The sequence below is a fragment of the Pyrenophora tritici-repentis genome, chromosome 1 (genome assembly GCF_003171515.1).
Source record: "Pyrenophora tritici-repentis strain M4 chromosome 1, whole genome shotgun sequence".
NCBI classification, from domain to species: domain Eukaryota; kingdom Fungi; phylum Ascomycota; class Dothideomycetes; order Pleosporales; family Pleosporaceae; genus Pyrenophora; species Pyrenophora tritici-repentis.
The window spans coordinates 1,069,338-1,088,763 of NC_089390.1; the positions used below are offsets into that span (position 1 = coordinate 1,069,338).

Sequence of the window (19,426 nt, forward strand, 5' to 3'; positions counted from 1 at the left end):
AAAAAAGTTCAGCGTGGAGCCGCAGCCTTGGAAGCAAGACGACAGCAACAGCCATTGCGGGCGCAACCTCGCAATCCCACGCCCATAACGCCCAAATCCCACAATGTCGACATGTAAATCACTCCTCCGCGCCACTACCCCCTTCCAAAGGACCCAACCGTCCCTTCTTCCCCTAACGCAAACCCGCTGCGAATCCTCCACACGCCGACACCGCAAACTGCTCGCTTTACCAGAAGCGCCATCATACACGCCGTCGAGCCCTTCTCCGTCGCTCATCTTCAATCCCCCGTCGTCCGCCCCAAACGTCTACCATACCCCACTCAAATTTCTCCCCAAGCAAGATAAACGTCGACAAATCATCACGGCTGCACAATCCTACGCAAACAAGGCATCGTTGTCGCGACAAACGTCAAACATTGCTGCACCGGGTACTCCCTTGTCAGACTCTAGTCTCCTCCCGCCGCGGCCCTCTGCTGCCCTCCCGCAGCCGGTGCGCGAACCCTACGAGAAAAAGTACCATTTGAGCGAGGCGCAGGTCGAGGAGATACGGACGCTGCGGCGCCAGGACCCAGATACATGGACAAGAGTACGGCTGGCGGAGAAGTTTGGGTGTAGTCAGTTTTTCGTGGGCATGATTGCGAAGAATCCGGAGAAGGCGAAGAGGGTGGAGAGTATGCATGAGGAAGCGAGGAGGAAGTGGGGGGCTAGGAGGCGTGAGGCGAGGGAGGATCGGGGGAGGAGGAGAGTGCTTTGGGGGAGGGACGCTTGAATGGGTAGGGGTATTTTCAGACTACCGGCATGAGAGAGCATGTACATTTTTCTGTACTGTATGGACAGTTGTGTATAAGGCTTGTCGCAGTACATACGTTATCTTCCATTTCCATTACCTCCTCTGCTCTCAATCTCTACCCCTTCTCCAACGCGAAAGACAAACCCCTCGCCCTCTCCCCTCGTACCAGCCCCTACTTTCCAACACTCGAATCTCCCCTTCTTAACCACATCCCTGCGTTGCAATCTCTCCGCTTCTGCCTCTTCTATACTTATTGTAGGCGCAAACTTTAGCACCTCGACACGCCGCACTGCCAGCCGTGTCACGGGTGTGCCTTGTGGCCAGGATGTGGGTATTAGCGGGCGATACGTCGATGGCGTGGTAGAATGCGAGGTCAATATTGTAGTACAGGAGAGAAGAGACGATAGTTTAGACAGAGAAGACGTCAATCGTGTGGATGATGTGGATAACGTAGTCGATGCATTTGTATGATTTCGGAGGTCCCATGTGAAAGCATCCATGTCTTCCAGAATAACGGAATGTATGCGTCGGTTTATACTCTTGTGTTTTTCTTTATCGAACAGGTAGGAGGGGAGAGAGTGTAGTGTTGCCAGTAAGCACTCCCAGGATTGGGGGCGGAAGATGTGAACGTGTTGGAGGGCTGTTTTTATCGTGGCACAAATATCGTGCTTCAGAGAGTCGATGGATTTGTTTGCTTTCATGATTTTCGATTCCATCACCTGAATGAGGACTTCTGCTAGGCGGGTGACACTGAAGTGGTGTAAGGGGTCGAAGAGAATGATGGCTGCTTCTTGGCCGTCTAGGGGGGTAGTGGAGAGTGAATTAGGTAGAATGGCGTGAGCGATGATGAGATACAAGATTGAGGATTTGCCGGCGCCGGAAAGATGATGCGTTGATGGTGGGGACACAATTTCGACAATTGGTGGACCTGGGATTGATATTATGGTGTCTAATTCTGGTATCCTCAAGTAGGAAGGTTGTGTAGTATTGGTGTTGCTATTAGAAGTCAAATATAATTCCGCAAAGACAACATAACTGTTAAATAAACTTGCCTTTCCTGCTTCTTTAATAAGAGTTCACGAAGAGATCCTAGGACCTTTTTTTGTCAGCATGGTTGTTAATTTCGCGCTGCCAACGTGCTCGTATTTATATAACGTACCGAACTCAAATCCTCAACAGCAACTTCACCCAACAACCTCTCCCCCAGCCTCTTTGCCCCATCATCACTCATCACTCTATCCCGCGAAAACTCTTTCTCACCAACTCCACACCCCTTTCCCGCAATGTCGCCACCACTCACTATGATCCACCCCTCGGAGCTGGAAGCCGCAATCAACGTTCTCCCGTCTGGCAAACCACGGAAACCACCAATCAACCTCGGCGACTGCGAACTGAAAGAACTCGTGCAGTATAAATGCAATATTCAAGAGTCAAAAAAGGAAAAAGACAGTACTTTCATAGTTTGTGAGCCTGTGGTGAGGTTGTTGAGAAGGTGAGTGATGTGGGGTGCAAGTTCTTGGCGGCGTGACCGAGGTCAGACAAGACATCAACTGACCACTGTTAGATGTGCGGGGGGCTTGAGTGTAGAGACGACAGCATGGGAGAGCTGGAAAGCTAGACAGGAAGGTGCGAATGGAAAATCATGACCACCAGCGGAAACTTGTCAAACACGCAGCTGGTAATGGACGACCACATGCAGATGCTTATTTGTAATTCGTACTAAGAGTTACAGGGTTGAAGACCCAGCAAGATATGCAATCGATAGATGACGGTAATTCGCACGATATGCCACTTGGGGCCAGCTGTCTACTACTTGACCAGCTTATAACAACTTCTAGCGGAAAGAATGATCAACACCGCTCGCATGCCCTAAAATTGCCCCAGACCAGGCGGAAATGCAGATACCCAAACGCCTCGCTATCAAAATGCTGCAAATCGACTTTTCGGACCAGTGACGCACATATATTAGACACCGCTGGCAGACTTTCTCCAATACTTCTGCTCGTAGTTGACATGTACACCCTCCTCGAGATTAACGCTCCGATCGGTCGTGGGCTGCCGCGCTGGCACATCGCGTGACATGGCCCAATCGCCGTCCTCGTCTTCATCCAATCTGGCTTGTCGCCGCTCTTCGTCCCGCTCTCTTTGGGTTTCTTCTTCCACCAGATCGGCCATGGCCGACTGCCACAGCTTGTCGCTCTCCTTCATGCGCCGACTCCGTTTCCGTTTTCCGACGTTTTGTTTCTGAACGCCTGCCTTTTGTGCAGCCATTAGTTTTCTAAGACTCTGCTCGGCCAAGATGCCCTCTTCTGTGGCCTTTTCTCGAATTTTCCGCGGGTCATTCTCACGGCTGGTGAAGACGGGCGTGGCTGTGTATGTGTGCTTGGAAGGGAATCCAGGAAAGTGCTTGGGTATATACGGACGCGTCTCTTTGTCTGCCTTTCCTGACAGCTCGGGGCCCAACAAGGACTCGGTATCGGGCGGAGGAGCCTCTGGGGGCGCTGGAGGTGCAAAATGTGGTTGTAGTAATGATGGCGGAATATCGCCCATGTCAAAATGCTGTTCGAGGGGGGCAGAGCCACGCAGGCCCGAGGATGTGAGAGCATAGACCCAGTCGTGTGCTACCGTTTCGGTGCGCCGCGAACTGGTCATGGATGTCCGCACTTGTGCTAGGAAGTTCTTCATGTCTGTTCAGGTCAGCATACAAACGTAATTGCCTGTGCATGTCGCAGTGAGGCCTACAAGATTCCACCAGTGCCCGGAAGTCCTCCAACGCGTCCGGGCGCGCGCTCTCGAACCCGATAGCCTTGCACTGTATCGCTATTGCGCGCCGCAATTGCTGGTCGAAGAAGTCTTTACTCTCGCCGTAGGGGTCCAATTCTGCGCTGATGGGGTCGGCAATGTGCTCGATCGGCTGCGTATGTTGCAGTGCACGAACGACCTGTCGTCTCTTGGGGGTGTGGTTCGCCGTATGCCGGCGCGTCCTCCGCAACGCGCGCCCTCTTCATGCCTGCGGTTGCGCCCTCGCTGCTGGCGCTGGGGGGATAGAATGATGCCTGGCATATGCTGCTGGTCTTGCGAGTCTGGTGTGGGTGTCGTCGAGTGTCGTCGTTGTGCACGCGAGGATGGTTGCGTTATCGGTAAGTGAGAGCGCTGTCGGGAGTGAGCGGTCGCATTGATTGCGGGCAGGCGTGCTCGCGATAATAGCGGGCGGAGAGGTGCGTGTGGTCAGGGCGGCTGCTATTGTCTTTCACTATACTGCTGCCGTTGGCTTTCAGTCGGGAGCTCAAGGCGCGGGACGCTAGGCCACCGACGTCTTACGTCAGCAGCTGCAGTTCTCCCGTCGAACCACCACAACTTCATCTATCAGACGACGACATTCACCACATCCCCGCAACCGCACCGGCGCACTACAACTCTCCACTCTACGAAACAAACTCAACAATGCCAATCAAACCAATCACCGGTGTATGTGGAGCCATTGGGTGCTTTGCACAGGCGGGGCAGCACGCTAATGACTGGACTGCAGATGCTCCGACGACAGGTCGTGCTTGACCTCTCCGTTGGCATGGGTGAGTGAGGACCTTGGGAGGTCGCGCGGTGTCTTTGGGGCAGTTTGGAGCCCTCCAGACGCACGCGCATCCTGGCACCTTGACTAACAGCAACCGCAGGTCTTGGTCTCGTCACCGGCTATGGCTGGTGGTACGGTACGTGAAGAGACGGCGATGCAACAGCACTTGCCTTTTCATTTTCGCGACTTGAACTCACTCCCCAAGGTTACCATGTTCCCGCCGTCCGTCACCGTGACGCATTTTACCAAAAGCTCGAGGACGAGCGTGCGGCAGCTCTGGGCCAGAAATAAACGCCTTCTCCTGTGAACCGCAGTCTCCTTTGTATCGACCAGTCAGGAAGCATAGAGTGGACATTAGCTGGGGATCAAGGTGTATCATATCTGGGTAATCTTCGACAGCAAGCCGAATAGACGCAGTCAAACGATATCACGCAAGCGCCTTTATGTTGTAGTGCAGTGACATGCATCTTCCACCATCTTCATCGTCTTCTCGGGCTTGCTAATGGTCTAGTCTTGCATGAATCACGTTTCGCCAGGTACATCTGACGCAAGCCATTGTATATCGGGCGATTATATTGACCCGTCTATATGCCGTCTAGTACTGCCGATTCCTTCCATTCCACTTCTCAGCCCATTTCTTAGCCATTGTTTATCTCGTCCTTTACATGTTTTATAGGAGTGTCGCCTTGATCGGCTTGGATCCGTGCTGTTCTTGACAGGCTGGAAACAGATAGTCATACCTACATGGCAGCCCTTGCAACTGCTCTATAAGCCTCGGATGGACGTGAGTCAGGTCCAATACCCGAAGTCAATACCGAATCCATTGACAATAAATCACAGCGCAGAAAAGTCAGGCGGACTCCAAGCCTCCGAGGCGCGCATTTTCGGCCCCGGGCACAAAAGTTTGCAATGATCCGAAGGAAATAGGCATCGTCACTTCATCCAACTCGTCTCACGGAGCATACGCGAAACTGTCTAGAGGATTACATGACGCGTTACACCAATGACGGAGCAGTGAGCGGCGCTAGTCGTGACACTAGGTGGTCCGACGCGTCCAGCGGGCGTACTTGTAGATTATGAACACGGCCAACGGCGAGTTCCAGTTGCGGCGTCATGGCAGACGAAGCAGCGGTGGCGGGTGAAGAAACGTGTCAAACGAGCATAGCTATTGGTTCCCTGACGATGATGCGCAACACTACAGGGGCGCGTCGCCGCCAAGGACGGAGGCGAGCCCAAAGCGCGGGTCAAGCGGCGTAATAAGCATGGCTGGAAGGGCAGGCAAAGTCGCGGGCGAAGATCAGAGAGAAAAAGCAAAGTCAGGGATGGGACGGCGAACTGGGAACTCGAGGTGACTGCTTTGACAGCGGCGTCGTTGTTCGGAACGGGTGTGGGTGGAGAGAGGCATTAGCTGGCGGGCGGCGTGTTAGTGCGAGATTGTAAGATGGCTAGTCCCTCACGATCCATGGTCGGACTAGGGCAACGGGGAAAGGTGAAGTGGAACTCTTGGAACCCAGAGCCAGGCGTGCCCCTTTGCGGTGCCTTCTGCCCAGGCAATTTGGCAGCTCCATGCAAGGGACGAGGCCTTTTCGTATTGACGACGCCTGGCAGAGGCTGTGGTGCAGATGACGGGCTATCGACCAAGGCAGCCAATGTGCGGGAGCGGTGCGACGAGGCACCGGCGGACCTGGCCAGGACTCGGGAGGAGGTGATTTGAGAACAAGGTTACGGCCGTCATGGGCCTGATCAGCGACGGACGCAGAGCAGGCGGGCCAAAATGGCTAGCAAGAGACGTGTTAGTGGGAAAAAGCAAAGGCGGCGACCGTCGACCAGGCTTTAATTGAGCTTGGGATGAAACCTCTGGGCTCGACACGCAGCGGTGCACACAGCAAAGCTGCCACAGTTGTCAAACACGATGCAAAGGCTATATTGGGCTATGAGCAGCGCGATGCGAGCGACTGCACGACCAAGGCGCATAGGCCGGCAGGTGGGCGGGGAAGAGAGGATCAAATGTGCATCGTCACTTGTTCCTGCTCGCTGGTCGTGCGGAAGATTTGGCGGGTCGCGCTAGTCTTCCGCCATCCATTCGACCACAAGACGGCTGTGAAAGCCTGGTGATACGCGGGAGCACTCAGGTGACGGGCATGAGTGTAAGCGGGAGGGTGAGGGAAACATGTATCGTTATCGACAAGTCCATGTCATGTTGACTGGGCTGAGTGAGAAAGAGGGGCTGATGACACTACTTTGCTCACCGCAGAGCAGGCGCGATGGGGGTGACAGTTGTAGAGGGCAGCTGGCAGCTGTGCGCACCTCCCCCGTCGCTCTCGGACCCTACCGTTAGAAGATGGGCTGCGGCTAACGCATGATCCCTGCATTGCATGGTGGCCGTGCCCTGTGCCTTTGCTCAGCAGGTAGGTGCGGCCCACCTATGGTCCAGCAGAGCAATCGCGCCCGGTCGTACTTGCCCACGTCCTCCCATCTGTCTGTTCGTAGTTGCTGCAACGCCTTTTGCAGTCTCTGCCACCCTTGCCCCCATCGACTTGTGCGCAACCTCTTGATCTAGTTCACTATTATCCAGTATATGCACCTTGTCCGTCATCAAGACTACCCGTGGTCGTCAGAGCTGCTACAGCGTAATTTAGGCGCCATCGTTTGGGTGCTTGCGCTAAGCCGGCCGCCCTGTCCGCGTCGATCAATCACTCAAGCCCTCGCCATTCAACTCACACTCCAAGCCTCACTCGCCGTGCTGGCTGCATGCTGGCCCTCTCCACCTCCATCTTCGTCCCCCAGAGCCTGCGTGCTCTCTACTACAAACACTGACGACCTTGATACTTGCGTCGAGCTTGGAGTCGCGTCTTGCCAGAGCCCCAGCCAACGCCCGCCGTCTCGACAAGCCGTCGCCTCGACTTGACCACCACCACCACGCCTCGACACTGTACCCGTCTCACCGACCGTCACGCACCGCATCTTCCTGTCCTGCATGAGTGCGGCTGTCCTTTGCACATCCGCGGCTCTGCACCGCCGTGACTCTTTCTCGCACTGCCGCCAGTTTGCGACGTAGCGCGCCCTCCGCCTGTCGCGCTCCAACATGAACAACCCCAACATGCAGCAGAACGGCATGCAACAGGGCCGGGCCTCTGCGGGCCTACACCACTTCATCCAGCACTATCGCCTCCAGCAGCAACAGGGCAAGATTCCAAACGGATGGCAACAGACAACCCAACCAGAAGAGCGCGGCCAACTTGCGCTGCAGTTCTTCACCTCGTACCGCCTACTGAAGCCAGAGCTCTCCGAGGTCGAGGTGATGCGTTCTGCCCTCCAATACGAGACGCAGACGTTCATGTCGGCCGCCTCAAAAGAACAATACGTCAACAGCATTAAGCAGAAACTCATGATGATGACAAACGCACGTCAGCAGCGCCTACAGGGCGGCGTTCCCAACCCGATGAACAACCCGATGAACGGAATGAACCCTGCCCAAATGCACATGATGCAAATGAACCAGCAGGGCCCTAGGCAAGGCACTCCACAGCAGTTCAACGGCGCGTTTCCCAACGCCCAGCTCCAGCGCCCCATGCAAGTCTCGCCTGTCCCCATGGCTCAAGGGGGCTCTTCCATGGGCGTCAACGGCGCCAACCCCGCCAACATGAACCAAGGCCAAAACACCCAACAACCAAATATGCAGCCCAATCAAAACCAACAGAACCGCCAGGAGCAGTTGATCATCAATCAATTTGCCAAGAAGATTATGGAATCCTGCAAGGAAGAGATCAGGGTCAAGTTTGAAGCCGACATCCGCGCCTGGCCCGAGGATAAGAAGCAGCAGTTGCTCGCTCAGGGCATCAATCCTCTGTTTCTCCGATTCCGACAACACGCCGAAATGCTCTATCGACGAGGCGCCCTCAACCAGCAGGTTCCTGGCCAGAATGCCGGAGCGATGCAAGGCGCTGCCCAGCCAAACCGGATCCAAGGCCAGCAAATGACTATGAACCAGCGCCAGCCCAACCAGGAGTTTGACTTTACTGAGATTGCAAACCGCCAGATGGAGGCCATGCGCAGTCAGGACCAAGGCAACACTGTCGTTCCCGCAAGCAACAACCCTAACAACGCCGGCCAGATGGGCGGTTTCCAGGCTCAAAACTCCCAGCCGGGCCAACCCCAGAATGTCATGGCACAGCGTCAGGCCGAAGCCTTTCATCGCCAGGCACAAGTCCAACAAGCACAAGCGCATGCTCAGGCTCAGGTCCAGCAAGCACAACAAGCGCGTCTGGAGCAACAACGCCAGCAACAGGCCATTCAGACACGTAACCAGCAGAACCAGCTACTTCAAGGTCAGATTGGCGGCTTGAACCTGCCCCAGGGTTCGCAACAAGCGAGTCCTGCCATGCCCATGCTCAATCGACCAATGCCTCCCCCAGGGCAACCGGGCCCTCCAGGAACTCCACAGCAACAGCGCCAGCCCCAGGCTCACGTTCCGATCATGACTCCTCAGCCCGGCCAGGGCGACGCCAACCTGTCAGAACTCATGCGTCAGGCGCAGCAAAGAGCCGTTGCTGTCCAACATGCGAACCAGCCATCGCTATCCGAGCAAAACCGCTTGAGTATGATGCCAGCCGATTTGGATCCCAATGCCAGGCAACAGCTCCTCAAGGTACCGGAGCACCAATTCAGGATGATTCTCCAGAACTATATGCTCAGCCGTCGCGGCAATATGCAAAACGGTGCTTTCCCGCCCGGTCAACCAAACGCTGGCCAGCCAAACATGCCCTTTAATCAGCAGCAGCAAATACCGCCGGGCATGCCTGGCCAAATGATTGGTGGCCCTAACATGCAAAACATGGCGGGCCGGCCTGGTATGAACCTCGCGCAGCAACAGCCCGGTGCTGGACCACAGCCCCCAATGGGCGCTCAGCGTGGACCGATGGTGAATCAGCAACAACGCCTTCAAGCAGCTTCTAATCTTCTCCGAGCCAACCCTGGAATCATTCACGCCACCGATACCAAGCCCTTCCCTCCAAACGTCCTCAACGCCCAAATCCGACAGAGTCTTCCCCAGGAGGTCAGGACTTGGCAGCAACTCAAGCTCTGGGCAAGTCAAAATCCCAACCTGGTTCCGGGTGTTGACAACCAGAAATTGCTCATGCTTCAAGTCCTACACTTCCAAGACATGGTGAGACAGTCCGGTGCACCTGGAGTCCAACCTCCACTACAAGGAGGCCAGGGACTCGCTCCACAGGCGCCAGCAAACCCTAACCAAGGTCCTATGAGGATGCCTCAGCAACAGAACATGCAGAACATGGCTGCCCTTCAGGTCTCGCCACAGGAACTGCAAAACTTCCGCGCGCGAATGGCCGGTCAGCCTCAAGCCAACATGTCGGATGAACAACTACGGAACTTTATGATATCGGTCAAGGTGAAGAGCTTCCAGCAGCAGAGACAGCAACAGCAGGCACAGTCGGCTTTGATCAACCAACAAGCCCAGCGTAACCAAGGACAGCAGGTTCCCATGCCGGTCCAGCAGCAGCAGCAGCCCAGCCGTACACCCACAGCGCCGCCCCCTACACAACCTACACCTCAGCCCAAGCCCGCGGCCAGGCCACCGCCACCACCACAGCCTGCGCAACCCCATCCTGCTAACAACGCTGGAAACAAGGGCACGAAGAGGTCAATGGATGAGACAGAGCCCAACACCGAGCCTGCTTCTCAAGCTCCAGCAATGGCTCCTTCGAGGTCCCAGCACGGTGACCTTACACCAGAGCAACTGACCAAACTAACCCCCACACAACATACTCAGTACAAGGCACAGTTGCTAAAGGCTCAAGACGCGTCCAACAACAAGATGCAACAGCAACGTGGACCCTCGCTCAGCCCTGAGGAACTGAAGCAAAGAATGATGGACCCGGTAAGGAACAGGCAGTACAAGCAGATGGCAGAGGAAGTCGAGAAGAGCCTCCCGCCCAGGCCCACCGTGCAATTGCCCCCGCAGCTACGATTGCCTCTACAAAGATCAATCAAGGAGAACTTTGCACGACTGAAGGGTGTCGAGCAAGCACTGCGTATATTCCATGCCTCCTACGACACCCCCGAGCCCGAACCGGTCATCCGCCAAATTATGCGATCACGCGCGCTTCTGTTCCAGCAGATGAACGAGGCCGACGGTACGCTCCACCCTCAGGTCACGTTGACAGTGGACGAGTTCAAGAACCACATGGGGGCGACGATCAAGTTTAGCTTCAAGATCATGGAGAAGGTGAGGCAGCAAGCGCAGGGTCAGAGTTCGGCTGCTCAGCAGCCCCAGTCCCAGGGTTCGACTGCCCCCGCCCAACTTAATGCCGCGAATCTGAAGATCGTAGAACAACAAAACCGCAACCAGAAGGCTCCTTCTGCGCCCACCACCGACCGACCGCCATTCGCCATTGGCGCAGACTCCGGTCACGGCGCAGCGCACTACTTTGAGGGGGCGAGACCGGTCACGAACCTCGTCTTGCCGGAGAAGAAGCGCGCGAAGCTCGAAGCAGGTAGTCAGTCGTCCACTCCTGGGGCCAAAGCCTCTCCACGAATTGGCTCAGGTGCGAGTAACTCCCCAGAGCTCAGAAGACAGCCACCCCCTGAGAAGCAACTACCACAACGACCGACATTCCGATGCAACGATGCGGGCTGCGAGTACTCTGTACGAGGCTTCGACACCCAGGCTGAACTGGAGACGCACAGCCAGATCCATGCCAAGATTGAGAACCCTCTTCAGTTTGCGCTGGACTCCATGGCCGACTATCTTGACGTTGACCAGAAGACGGGCGAAGCAAAGATCAACCCCAATGCCGCGAAGCAGGCTCCAAAGCCCGCGCCTGCTGCCCCACGTCCCGCACAAGGTATCAAATCTGATCAAACCCCTGGCGCCTCGCACAATGCTACCACACCTGCTGGCCAGCAGGCACCGGCCATGGTGCGCGTGCCAACACAAACAGGTGTCAAGGACTCGCCGTCTGCGAATCTGCTCAAGACGCCCCAGGCAATGACCAAGGTGGGCACTCCTGGTTCGGGTGCTCGCGGCAAGGCTACACCGGCCAGTATTCCCAAGTCAGCACCAAAGGAGCAGCAAGTCGCAGCTCCCGAGCCTGCGGTCAAGGAGGAGGAGCAACAGCCAATGCTACCCATGTCACTCCTTGACTACTCCTACGAGGACACTTTTGCAGCTCTCGATGCCAACCGTCCGTTCACAGTGCTTGATCTCAAGGATGAGGACAATGCCTGGGCGCTCCGCTCGCGACCCGCATCCCCGTCCACTACACCCGAGTCATCAGCCAAGGACACGCCATCCACCCGGCAGTCCGATATCTCCGAGAACGACAACCTGCTTATCAATCTCGACCTCAAGGACACGGATATGCCGGATGCCTGGGCCGTGGGCATGTACGGTGATGCTATCCCAATGGACATGCAGCTCTCCGAGGACCTACAAAGCCTTGGCGTCATGCTCCCTCCCATGGACAGCGAAGACATGATGCTTTTCCCCGATTATGGTCCCGGCACCATGATGGATCTCGATATGCTCGAAAAGACAATGGACAGTATGGGTGGAACCTTGGACCCGTCCATGCTTTGATTTGTGTATTCTTCACATATTTGCTATTTTGTTTCAGCCCTAGGGCTCTATTCATGTACCTGCAACGTCTGGATCTTTTTGTTTTGTTTTGTTTTGCTCGATACGTGATCGTGTCTGGATTTCATCACGGCCGTGTTTCTTTTTGTTCATGAGCGGCCATTTCTTGTGGATACGGGGTCTTCGGCGTGCTTGTGCAAAAAAGGGACTTTACATTCCGGGTTATGCTTACAAAGGTTCTCTTTATCCTTTGCTCTATCTTGGGTTCTTGCATGGTGTGTTGTGGATAATTATATACCCCCGTATTTTTCCTGCTTGCTTGTTTCCCTTGGTTGGGAGTGAGTGGTAGATCACCGGAATGAATGATTCTTCCTGATATAAGCGAGTGACGTTATATTCTAGTATGTATATGTGTATGTGTGTATGCGTGTTTCTACAATCCCTTATTGAGTCGCTCGCCCCTCTCGATCAATGCCTTAACCCATCCATTAAACTCTTGTCGCATCTCTACCGGTAGCACGTGACCCTGGCCCTTGATGAAGTGCTTCTCAATCTCGCCTTGTTCCCAGATGTCCTCTTCTTCCTCAATGCCTAGCCAATTCTCCTTGCCTGTGACGCCCTCGCCTTTTTCCAGTCCTCTCCAAAGCACCACACCAAGCGGAAACGTCAACATGCGATCCTTGGTTCCGTGCACAACCATGATTCTGTTCTTTCCTACCTTGTTCGCAATCTCTTGTAGTTGTTCTGGGCTCTTGTGATGCCAACCTGCGGCTACGGCTTGTAGCATGAAACCAGCCTTGGTAAAGTATTCTGGGTGCTGACGTTTCCAGAGCTCATTTGCTGCAAAGCGGTCGCCATTCGTAGGAAACGCTTCCACCACAGGCTCAAGAGTGTCAGGCGCGTCGAGCCATTCCTGGGTGTAAAGATTCTTCTTGACGCCTTCAATCTGCGCATCAAGAGACTTGGGTATGAAGAGGTTGGCGCGATTAATGAGGTTTTCTAGGAAGCCCTGCGAAAGTCAGCCCATCAATCATGTGACGACGTTAGCCTGTATCATCGATGCAGCTATTGAGTGACTGCACACTATATGCCGATCTTATAGCCGATTGCGGCCAGAACATTGTTGAACAGCCCAAGCTTACCGTGGTTCTAAACAACTGAGAAGCCGTCGAGACTAGCGACAGTGTACATATTCTTTGCGGTATAAGCATGGCCTGGGAATGTCAGTCTTCTCAAAGCGGAAGTATGGCCGGAATGCAGATGATCGTCAATGCGCGCCGATCGAGCACGTGCGGCGGAAGCAAACAGGTGGGGGCGGGGTCCAGCATGCAGAAGCCGAGTGCGCCCAAAATTGCAGGATGATGCCTGGTATCAGGTGCTCTGAGAGGTGTTTGAACCCTTAGCGCCTGAAACCAGGATGTATTTGTGATGGTCAACCGGAAGGTACAGCTTCCGACATCCGACTGAACAGCACACAATCCAGGCATTGATGCTGCTGACGACGACAATCAAATGAGCACTTACAAGTTCCTGGGCAATCATGCCACCCATGCTGATGCCAATGATGTGGATCTCGCGCTCGCCAGTCCAGCCGATGTGGTTGATGACTTCAACAATGTCCTTTGCCATTTCGGACGTCGAGTACCGGGCAGTGGGTTTATCCGAGTCTCCAATTCCCCGATTATCGATTACCAGCGACGAGTACTGATCGCCCTTGGTATGAGCAAAGTCCTTGGTCTGACGTTGCCATCCGTACTTCATGCCTCCAAGGCCCATGACCCACTACATCATGTTAGTTGCCGTGCTGACAGACACAAAAAGCCTTTTAGTGTTTCGGACCGCCGTACAAGCCAGGATCTTCCGGTTGGCTGTATATATAGTCTATCCAGAAACAGCAATGTGAAGAGCAAACGACAAGTAAACGGCGAGCAAACGGCGAGCTAAGGGCAAGCCGAGGACGAGGTATTCCATGCTTGACTCTCAGTCGTGGAAGATGCCCATGCCCGATGACCATTTGCATCTGTAGAGAGTGCATGTGCGCTCGGCAAGCTGAGACTGTGCAAAGAAGTTGAGACGGTCAATGCAACCGAAACGAAACAGTGACAGGCAGCACGGGTGGAAGTAAGGCAGCAACATTACAAATGCACCCCAGCCAAACCCCAAGCCTTCCTTGTTGCCTGATGTGCAGCGCATCATGTTGGAGGTTGATGGTGATATGGAATGTGGGACCACTTACCACGAGGTGTCGATCGCCATGGCCATGGATTTCATAAGCGATATTGAAGGGACCTCCACGATCTTTGGCAACAACAGCTTTGCCTTTGTGGCTTGGCTTGAGGTCCCAGATGGTGTGTGGATATTCTGGGTGCTTGAGCAGCTCTTCTGCAGTCAGTGGTGCCATGACTGGTCGTGGTGCGTGAAGAATGGCGCGATTCTCAAACTGGAGATGTCGTTAGCACCGGGCTAATGTTAGAGTGAAGATGTAACAAGGCGGTGGCGCAGCAGCATCTGGCGGCATCCCCCGCAAGCACCGGTACCGTTGCTCGGCATCTAACCGCGGTAGCGCATCGAAGACAAGATGTGTGGGAACGTACTAGCGTAGAGAGGTATCATATGATGGAGTGCTCAAGTCTATTGGGCACGTCTATTCGAAGCACTTAGGCATGTCGAAAACCGTGGCTATGGACTGGTTTTCGTCTGTGGAGCTCTCCCGTGCATATCCAGGGTCAATGTCAACGTCATTCGACTAGACCGCTTCAAGCATCGTTGGCACGACGCGCGAACTACGGACGAGGTGGCTTCTCGGCGACAGGCACAGTCAGCCCTGCAGTTGCTGATGCTCCAGGCCTCTTTCCTGGGACGTCAGGCCAGCGTCTCATCTCCCCCAGACGACTACTCTCTACAACCGCAATCTCAGCCACAACCGGTGGGCGATGCACGACTGCAGCAGGTTAAACAAGCTTTTGCCTCACCCGTACACCGCCGACGACGATTCAGTAGTCGATTAGTCTGCGACAGAAAGCCTCCGCTCCCTGTACATGTGCAAGTCGGCAGCGTTTCATCTTGCGCAGACCCCTCCCTGCCCAATATAGCCCGAACCAGATCCGCCCTCACAAAACAACACCGCGCCCCGGAGAGCCACCAGGGACGCATCGCATCATCGCCTCACGAACCCGCCATTGACGACACCACAACACCTCGACGACATGAATTCCTCGGCAAATGGCTTCTATGCCCCGGGACCGCCCATGATGAACCCTCCACCACCGCGCATCTTTGGCAGCGGCACGTTTGATCCCTCGCAGATGCCGGCCGGCAACATGTTTGCACACGACGACATGGACGACCACGACAGCAGCGACCCCAAGAGGCGGCGCATTGCACGGGTACGTACGGTTAGGTGTGCATTGGGCCCTGCTGACAGCTGTAGGCGTGCGACATGTGCCGGAAGAAGAAGATCAAGTGCGACGGCAAGATGCCTTCGTGTACACACTGCCAGAACTACAAGACCGAATGCATCTTCACCCAGGTAGAGAAGAAACGGCAACCGCCGAAAGGGTAGGTGCCCGGATATACCGGCACAACCCCGAACTGACATGAGCAGTGCCAAATACATCGAAGGGCTCGAGAACCGGCTTGCGCGCATGGAGTCGCTGATGCGCCTGTCGGGTGTCCTCCCAGAAGACGACGACGGTAGCACGGATCTGGCCACATTAGAAAGACGGTTGGAGGCACGAGCGGGACGGTCGGCAACACCCAGGAACAGCATAGACGACAGGAGGGCTTCTACAGCCCATACTGGCGGCCTTTCGACGACAAATGGAACGCCCGCACAGCCGGCCCTACCGAGTCCGAGAAGTGGCACCGCCTCGCCCGAGCCAGACGAGGATGCCGAGAACAAGGACAAGGATGAAGACGCGCTTGCCGAGATGATGTGTTCGCTGGTGACCAACAACTGCGGCGAGACAAGATATATCGGTACGTAGGCGAGTGGTTGCGATGTTGGTTGTACTGACTGGTTAGGCTCATCATCCGGCTTCTCCATCTTCTCACCCAAAGGCATACAATGGGTGAATGAAAAGACGGGAGACAACTCTTTCCGCGATATGATCTCCACAGCTGCCGTCGAGGACAACAAGTGGATCCAATGGCGACCGGACGTATTCCAAGACATCTTCAAGCGACGCGTATACAAGCAATTACCACCCAAACACGAGGCGCTATCCTTGCTAAAGGACTACTTTGAGAACTTCAACTGCATGTTCCCGTTGTTCCACGAGCCGACTTTCATGCACTTGGTGGATAAACACTACTCCAAAGACCCATACGAAGGTTCTGGGTGGTGGGCTAGTTTGAACGTGGCCTTGGCCTTTGCACATCGACTCCGTGTCATGAGTAATCTTGTACCGGCCGAGGAGGATGAGAAGGCGTGGCAATACTTGAAGAATGCCATGAGTGTTATGGTCGAGCTTACTATGCGCAATACAGACCTACTGAGTGTGCAGGCTCTACTGGGAGTGGTATGTAAAGTGAAAGCCCTGCATGTACCCGCTGACATCCGTAGGGTCTGTTTTTGTTAGGAACTCCAAATCCTCAGCCTACCTACTTCTTCGTTGCCACCGCCATGCGACTGGCACACAGTATCGGCCTCCACAAGAAGGGCGCCAACTTCAGTCTCAACGCCGCCGAAGTGGAGCAACGGAGACGAGTATTTTGGATTGCGTACATGTTGGATAAAGAGTAGGTTCCTCTACAAGCCTCTGTGATGTCGCTAACTTTTCCAGTATCTGTCTTCGATCTGGCAGACCCCCTGTTCAAGACGATGACGATATGAACGTCGAGCTACCGAGCGAGACTCCACCAGACAACATCGGCAACATCCCGCTGGCCGACGGCAAGGGAACGATGAACCTCTTCCGCCTCATGTGCACCTTTTCCGTCATCCAGAGCAAGGTCTACAAGGGCCTATACTCGGTAAAGGCCTCCAAACAGACCGATGGTGAGCTTCTCAACACCATTGGCGAGCTGGACAAGGAGCTGGAAGCCTGGAAGGACGGTATCCCTCTGGAGTTCCGCCCAGAACACGACATCAAATCCTCGCATACGCCGCTTATCCTCCAAGTCGCCGTGTTGCATCTTGGCTATTACAACTGCCTGACCACCATCCATCGCATGAGCGTGCACCATGGATACTGGACAAGCCGACTATCCAACTTTGCGATACAAGGCCTGAATGCGCGACCGCTCAACCCCCGAGTGTTCATGTCTGCCCAGTTGTGCGTGCAGGCCGCTCGTGCTTCCATTCATTTGTTAAAGTACATACCCAAGGGCGACCTGTCATGTGTCTGGTTAGTCATCTACTTCCCAGTCACCGCCCTCGTCACGTTGTTTGCGAATATCCTACAAAACCCGCAAGACACGCGATCGCGATCAGATCTCAAGCTGATGAAGCTTGTCGTCAACTTCCTAAACATGCTCAATGACGACCAAGGAAGCGGCAGTGTGAAGCGCATGTGCACCGTCTGTGCCGAGTTTGAGCGCATTGCTACTATTGTGCTAGAGAAGGCAGACCGCGAACACGCATCGCGACGAAAGAGGAAGCAGGGTGATAGCGAACAAGACGCACAGATTGAAGCGACTGCGGCTGAGTTGCTCTCAAAGACTCGCACGTCTCACTCATCGCCTCAGCAAGTCACGACACCACAACCTCCTACATCGGAAGGCATGATCTTCAACCCGGATTTCCACGGCTTCAACGAAGTAAGTTTAGTATCCTTTTCGTCAACTCGCCGCTAACATTCTAGCCCTTTCCCTTCTCACCCAACTTTACGCACGCCTCGCTGCAGCCGAACATCCAGATGAGCCAATACGGTTCACCAGGCATCACTGCCCAGATGCTCCAACAGCAACAGCCCCTTCCAATGACGACTGGCGGAGACGCCAACGCCGTCAGCTCCAACATCAGCGCCACCATGACGGGCATGGGCCAGTTTGATCAGACCTTCAACAACGTACCGCAGGACCTCTGGAAGATGCCCATGACTCTTGAATGGGATTGGGCAGACATGACTGGTGGTTTTTCCGGCTACGAGGACGGCATCAGTATGAATGGTGTGCTTCCCGATTTCGCAAACAACACCGGTCATGGGACGAGCGAGTTCAATCAAGGTGCCATGAATGGAGGGCGCTGAGCCTGACGTGGTATGGTTCCACGACATGTTCGATTACGTCTCCATGGAAGATGACGCACGCGTTGACGCCTACCTGGCTGCTGTCAGGATATCGGTACATACAACTTTAATTTCATGACTTCACGGCCTGTACAATACACTTTGAGCATAGGCTCTTGTAATTGAATACATGTTTACGGCGATCGGCTTCCGTGGCGCATGCACGATAATGGATTGCAAAATGAATATAGCATGGCACTACCACCAAGCTGCAGACGTGGCTCGATGACCTTCGTGCTCTAGTAGATATGATGCGGCCGACCTATATATATCTGGTCGCGGTCGTTGTCCATGTATCTACTTTGTTTGAGATATTTCACAATGGTCAATATTACGGCTCTGCTCTCTACGCTCATCACAGCAAACCATATTCTATCCTACCACGATGTGCTTGATGCTTTTGGCCACATTAGCGTCCGCAACTCCAACACGAACACTACCTTCTTCATCGCTCTCCAGCTCGGTACGACCCTCGTCTGTCTACGTTTTCATTCTAACGCATCCAGGCCCCGCCGTGGTGTCCGGACTCGCGGATATCGGCGAATACCTCATCTCCGACGGCAGCCCAGTGAACGGCACGAAAGGCGGCTACGCAGAGCGCTACATTCACAGCGAGATCCTCAAGAGATACCCCGACATCAACGCCGTCGTACACAGTCACGCCGAGGATGTCCTCCCCTACACCGTCATCGACACCCAGCTCAAGCCCGTCTACCACATGGCCGGGTTTCTGGGCGCCTCGGTCCCAAACTTCGATATTGAAAGCGCGTACCAAGACAGCGACCCCAGGGACATGCTTGTCAATAGTCCACGGCTAGGAGCTGCACTTGCCGAGACCTTTGGCGTAAATGAAACACAGCCCACGTCACCGCTTCATACGACCATTCTGCAGCGCGGGCATGGCTTTGTGACTGTGGGGGATGGGATAGAGCAGGTGACGGACTTTGCGTATTATGCGGCGAGCAATGCGAGGGTTCAGACGAAGGCCGTGTTGCTGGCGAATGCGGGTGGGGGGAGTGTCCAGTATCTCAGTCAACAAGAGACGAGAGCGACGACGGATATGAATAAGTGGATTGTGTTTAAGCCGTGGAAGCAGTGGGTTAGGGAGGTGGAGAGGAGCGGGCGGTATGTGAATGAGCTGAGCACGCCGCCGATGTCTGATAGTTAGGTGGATGTAGCTAACTATTCCATTCAACAACGTGTGTCCTGGGCTTGATCTGTGAGACTGGAATTACATG

At 54.7% G+C, this 19,426-nt stretch overlaps 7 protein-coding genes across 7 annotated transcripts; 5 read left to right on the forward strand and 2 right to left on the reverse strand.

The window, feature by feature from the left end:
- Positions 1 to 103: 103 nt before the first annotated feature.
- On the forward strand, positions 104 to 769 carry PtrM4_004120 (mitochondrial 54S ribosomal protein mL58; the record flags this gene model as incomplete). The annotated part of the gene is made up of 1 exon (XM_001930433.1): positions 104 to 769. One exon carries the CDS (start codon positions 104 to 106, stop codon positions 767 to 769), a length of 666 nt encoding a protein of 221 aa, XP_001930468.1.
- A 1,986-nt stretch (positions 770 to 2,755) lies between these two features.
- PtrM4_004130 (bromodomain associated domain protein) lies at positions 2,756 to 3,798 on the reverse strand (the record flags this gene model as incomplete). The annotated part of the gene is made up of 3 exons (XM_066102708.1): positions 2,756 to 3,477; positions 3,533 to 3,670; positions 3,729 to 3,798. The coding sequence occupies 3 exons, from the start codon at positions 3,796 to 3,798 to the stop codon at positions 2,756 to 2,758; spliced, it is 930 nt and encodes a 309-aa protein (XP_065964910.1).
- Positions 3,799 to 4,234: 436 nt separating this feature from the next.
- PtrM4_004140 (uncharacterized protein) lies at positions 4,235 to 4,652 on the forward strand (the record flags this gene model as incomplete). The annotated part of the gene is made up of 4 exons (XM_001930435.2): positions 4,235 to 4,258; positions 4,320 to 4,362; positions 4,462 to 4,497; positions 4,567 to 4,652. 4 exons carry the CDS (start codon positions 4,235 to 4,237, stop codon positions 4,650 to 4,652), a joined length of 189 nt encoding a protein of 62 aa, XP_001930470.1.
- A 4,090-nt stretch (positions 4,653 to 8,742) lies between these two features.
- PtrM4_004150 (Periplasmic protein TonB) lies at positions 8,743 to 11,961 on the forward strand (the record flags this gene model as incomplete). Its single annotated transcript, XM_001930437.2, has 1 exon — positions 8,743 to 11,961. One exon carries the CDS (start codon positions 8,743 to 8,745, stop codon positions 11,959 to 11,961), a length of 3,219 nt encoding a protein of 1,072 aa, XP_001930472.2.
- Positions 11,962 to 12,391: 430 nt separating this feature from the next.
- Positions 12,392 to 14,359, reverse strand: PtrM4_004160 (MhpC, hydrolase or acyltransferase (alpha-beta hydrolase superfamily); the record flags this gene model as incomplete). The annotated part of the gene is made up of 4 exons (XM_066102709.1): positions 12,392 to 12,967; positions 13,101 to 13,172; positions 13,483 to 13,740; positions 14,195 to 14,359. 4 exons carry the CDS (start codon positions 14,357 to 14,359, stop codon positions 12,392 to 12,394), a joined length of 1,071 nt encoding a protein of 356 aa, XP_065964911.1.
- A 1,038-nt stretch (positions 14,360 to 15,397) lies between these two features.
- On the forward strand, positions 15,398 to 18,149 carry PtrM4_004170 (fungal specific transcription factor domain containing protein; the record flags this gene model as incomplete). The annotated part of the gene is made up of 6 exons (XM_066102710.1): positions 15,398 to 15,516; positions 15,563 to 15,936; positions 15,982 to 16,478; positions 16,523 to 16,698; positions 16,743 to 17,718; positions 17,763 to 18,149. The coding sequence occupies 6 exons, from the start codon at positions 15,398 to 15,400 to the stop codon at positions 18,147 to 18,149; spliced, it is 2,529 nt and encodes an 842-aa protein (XP_065964912.1).
- Positions 18,150 to 18,573: 424 nt separating this feature from the next.
- On the forward strand, positions 18,574 to 19,356 carry PtrM4_004180 (Aldolase-II multi-domain protein; the record flags this gene model as incomplete). The annotated part of the gene is made up of 1 exon (XM_066102711.1): positions 18,574 to 19,356. One exon carries the CDS (start codon positions 18,574 to 18,576, stop codon positions 19,354 to 19,356), a length of 783 nt encoding a protein of 260 aa, XP_065964913.1.
- Between the last annotated feature and the right edge of the window lie 70 nt (positions 19,357 to 19,426).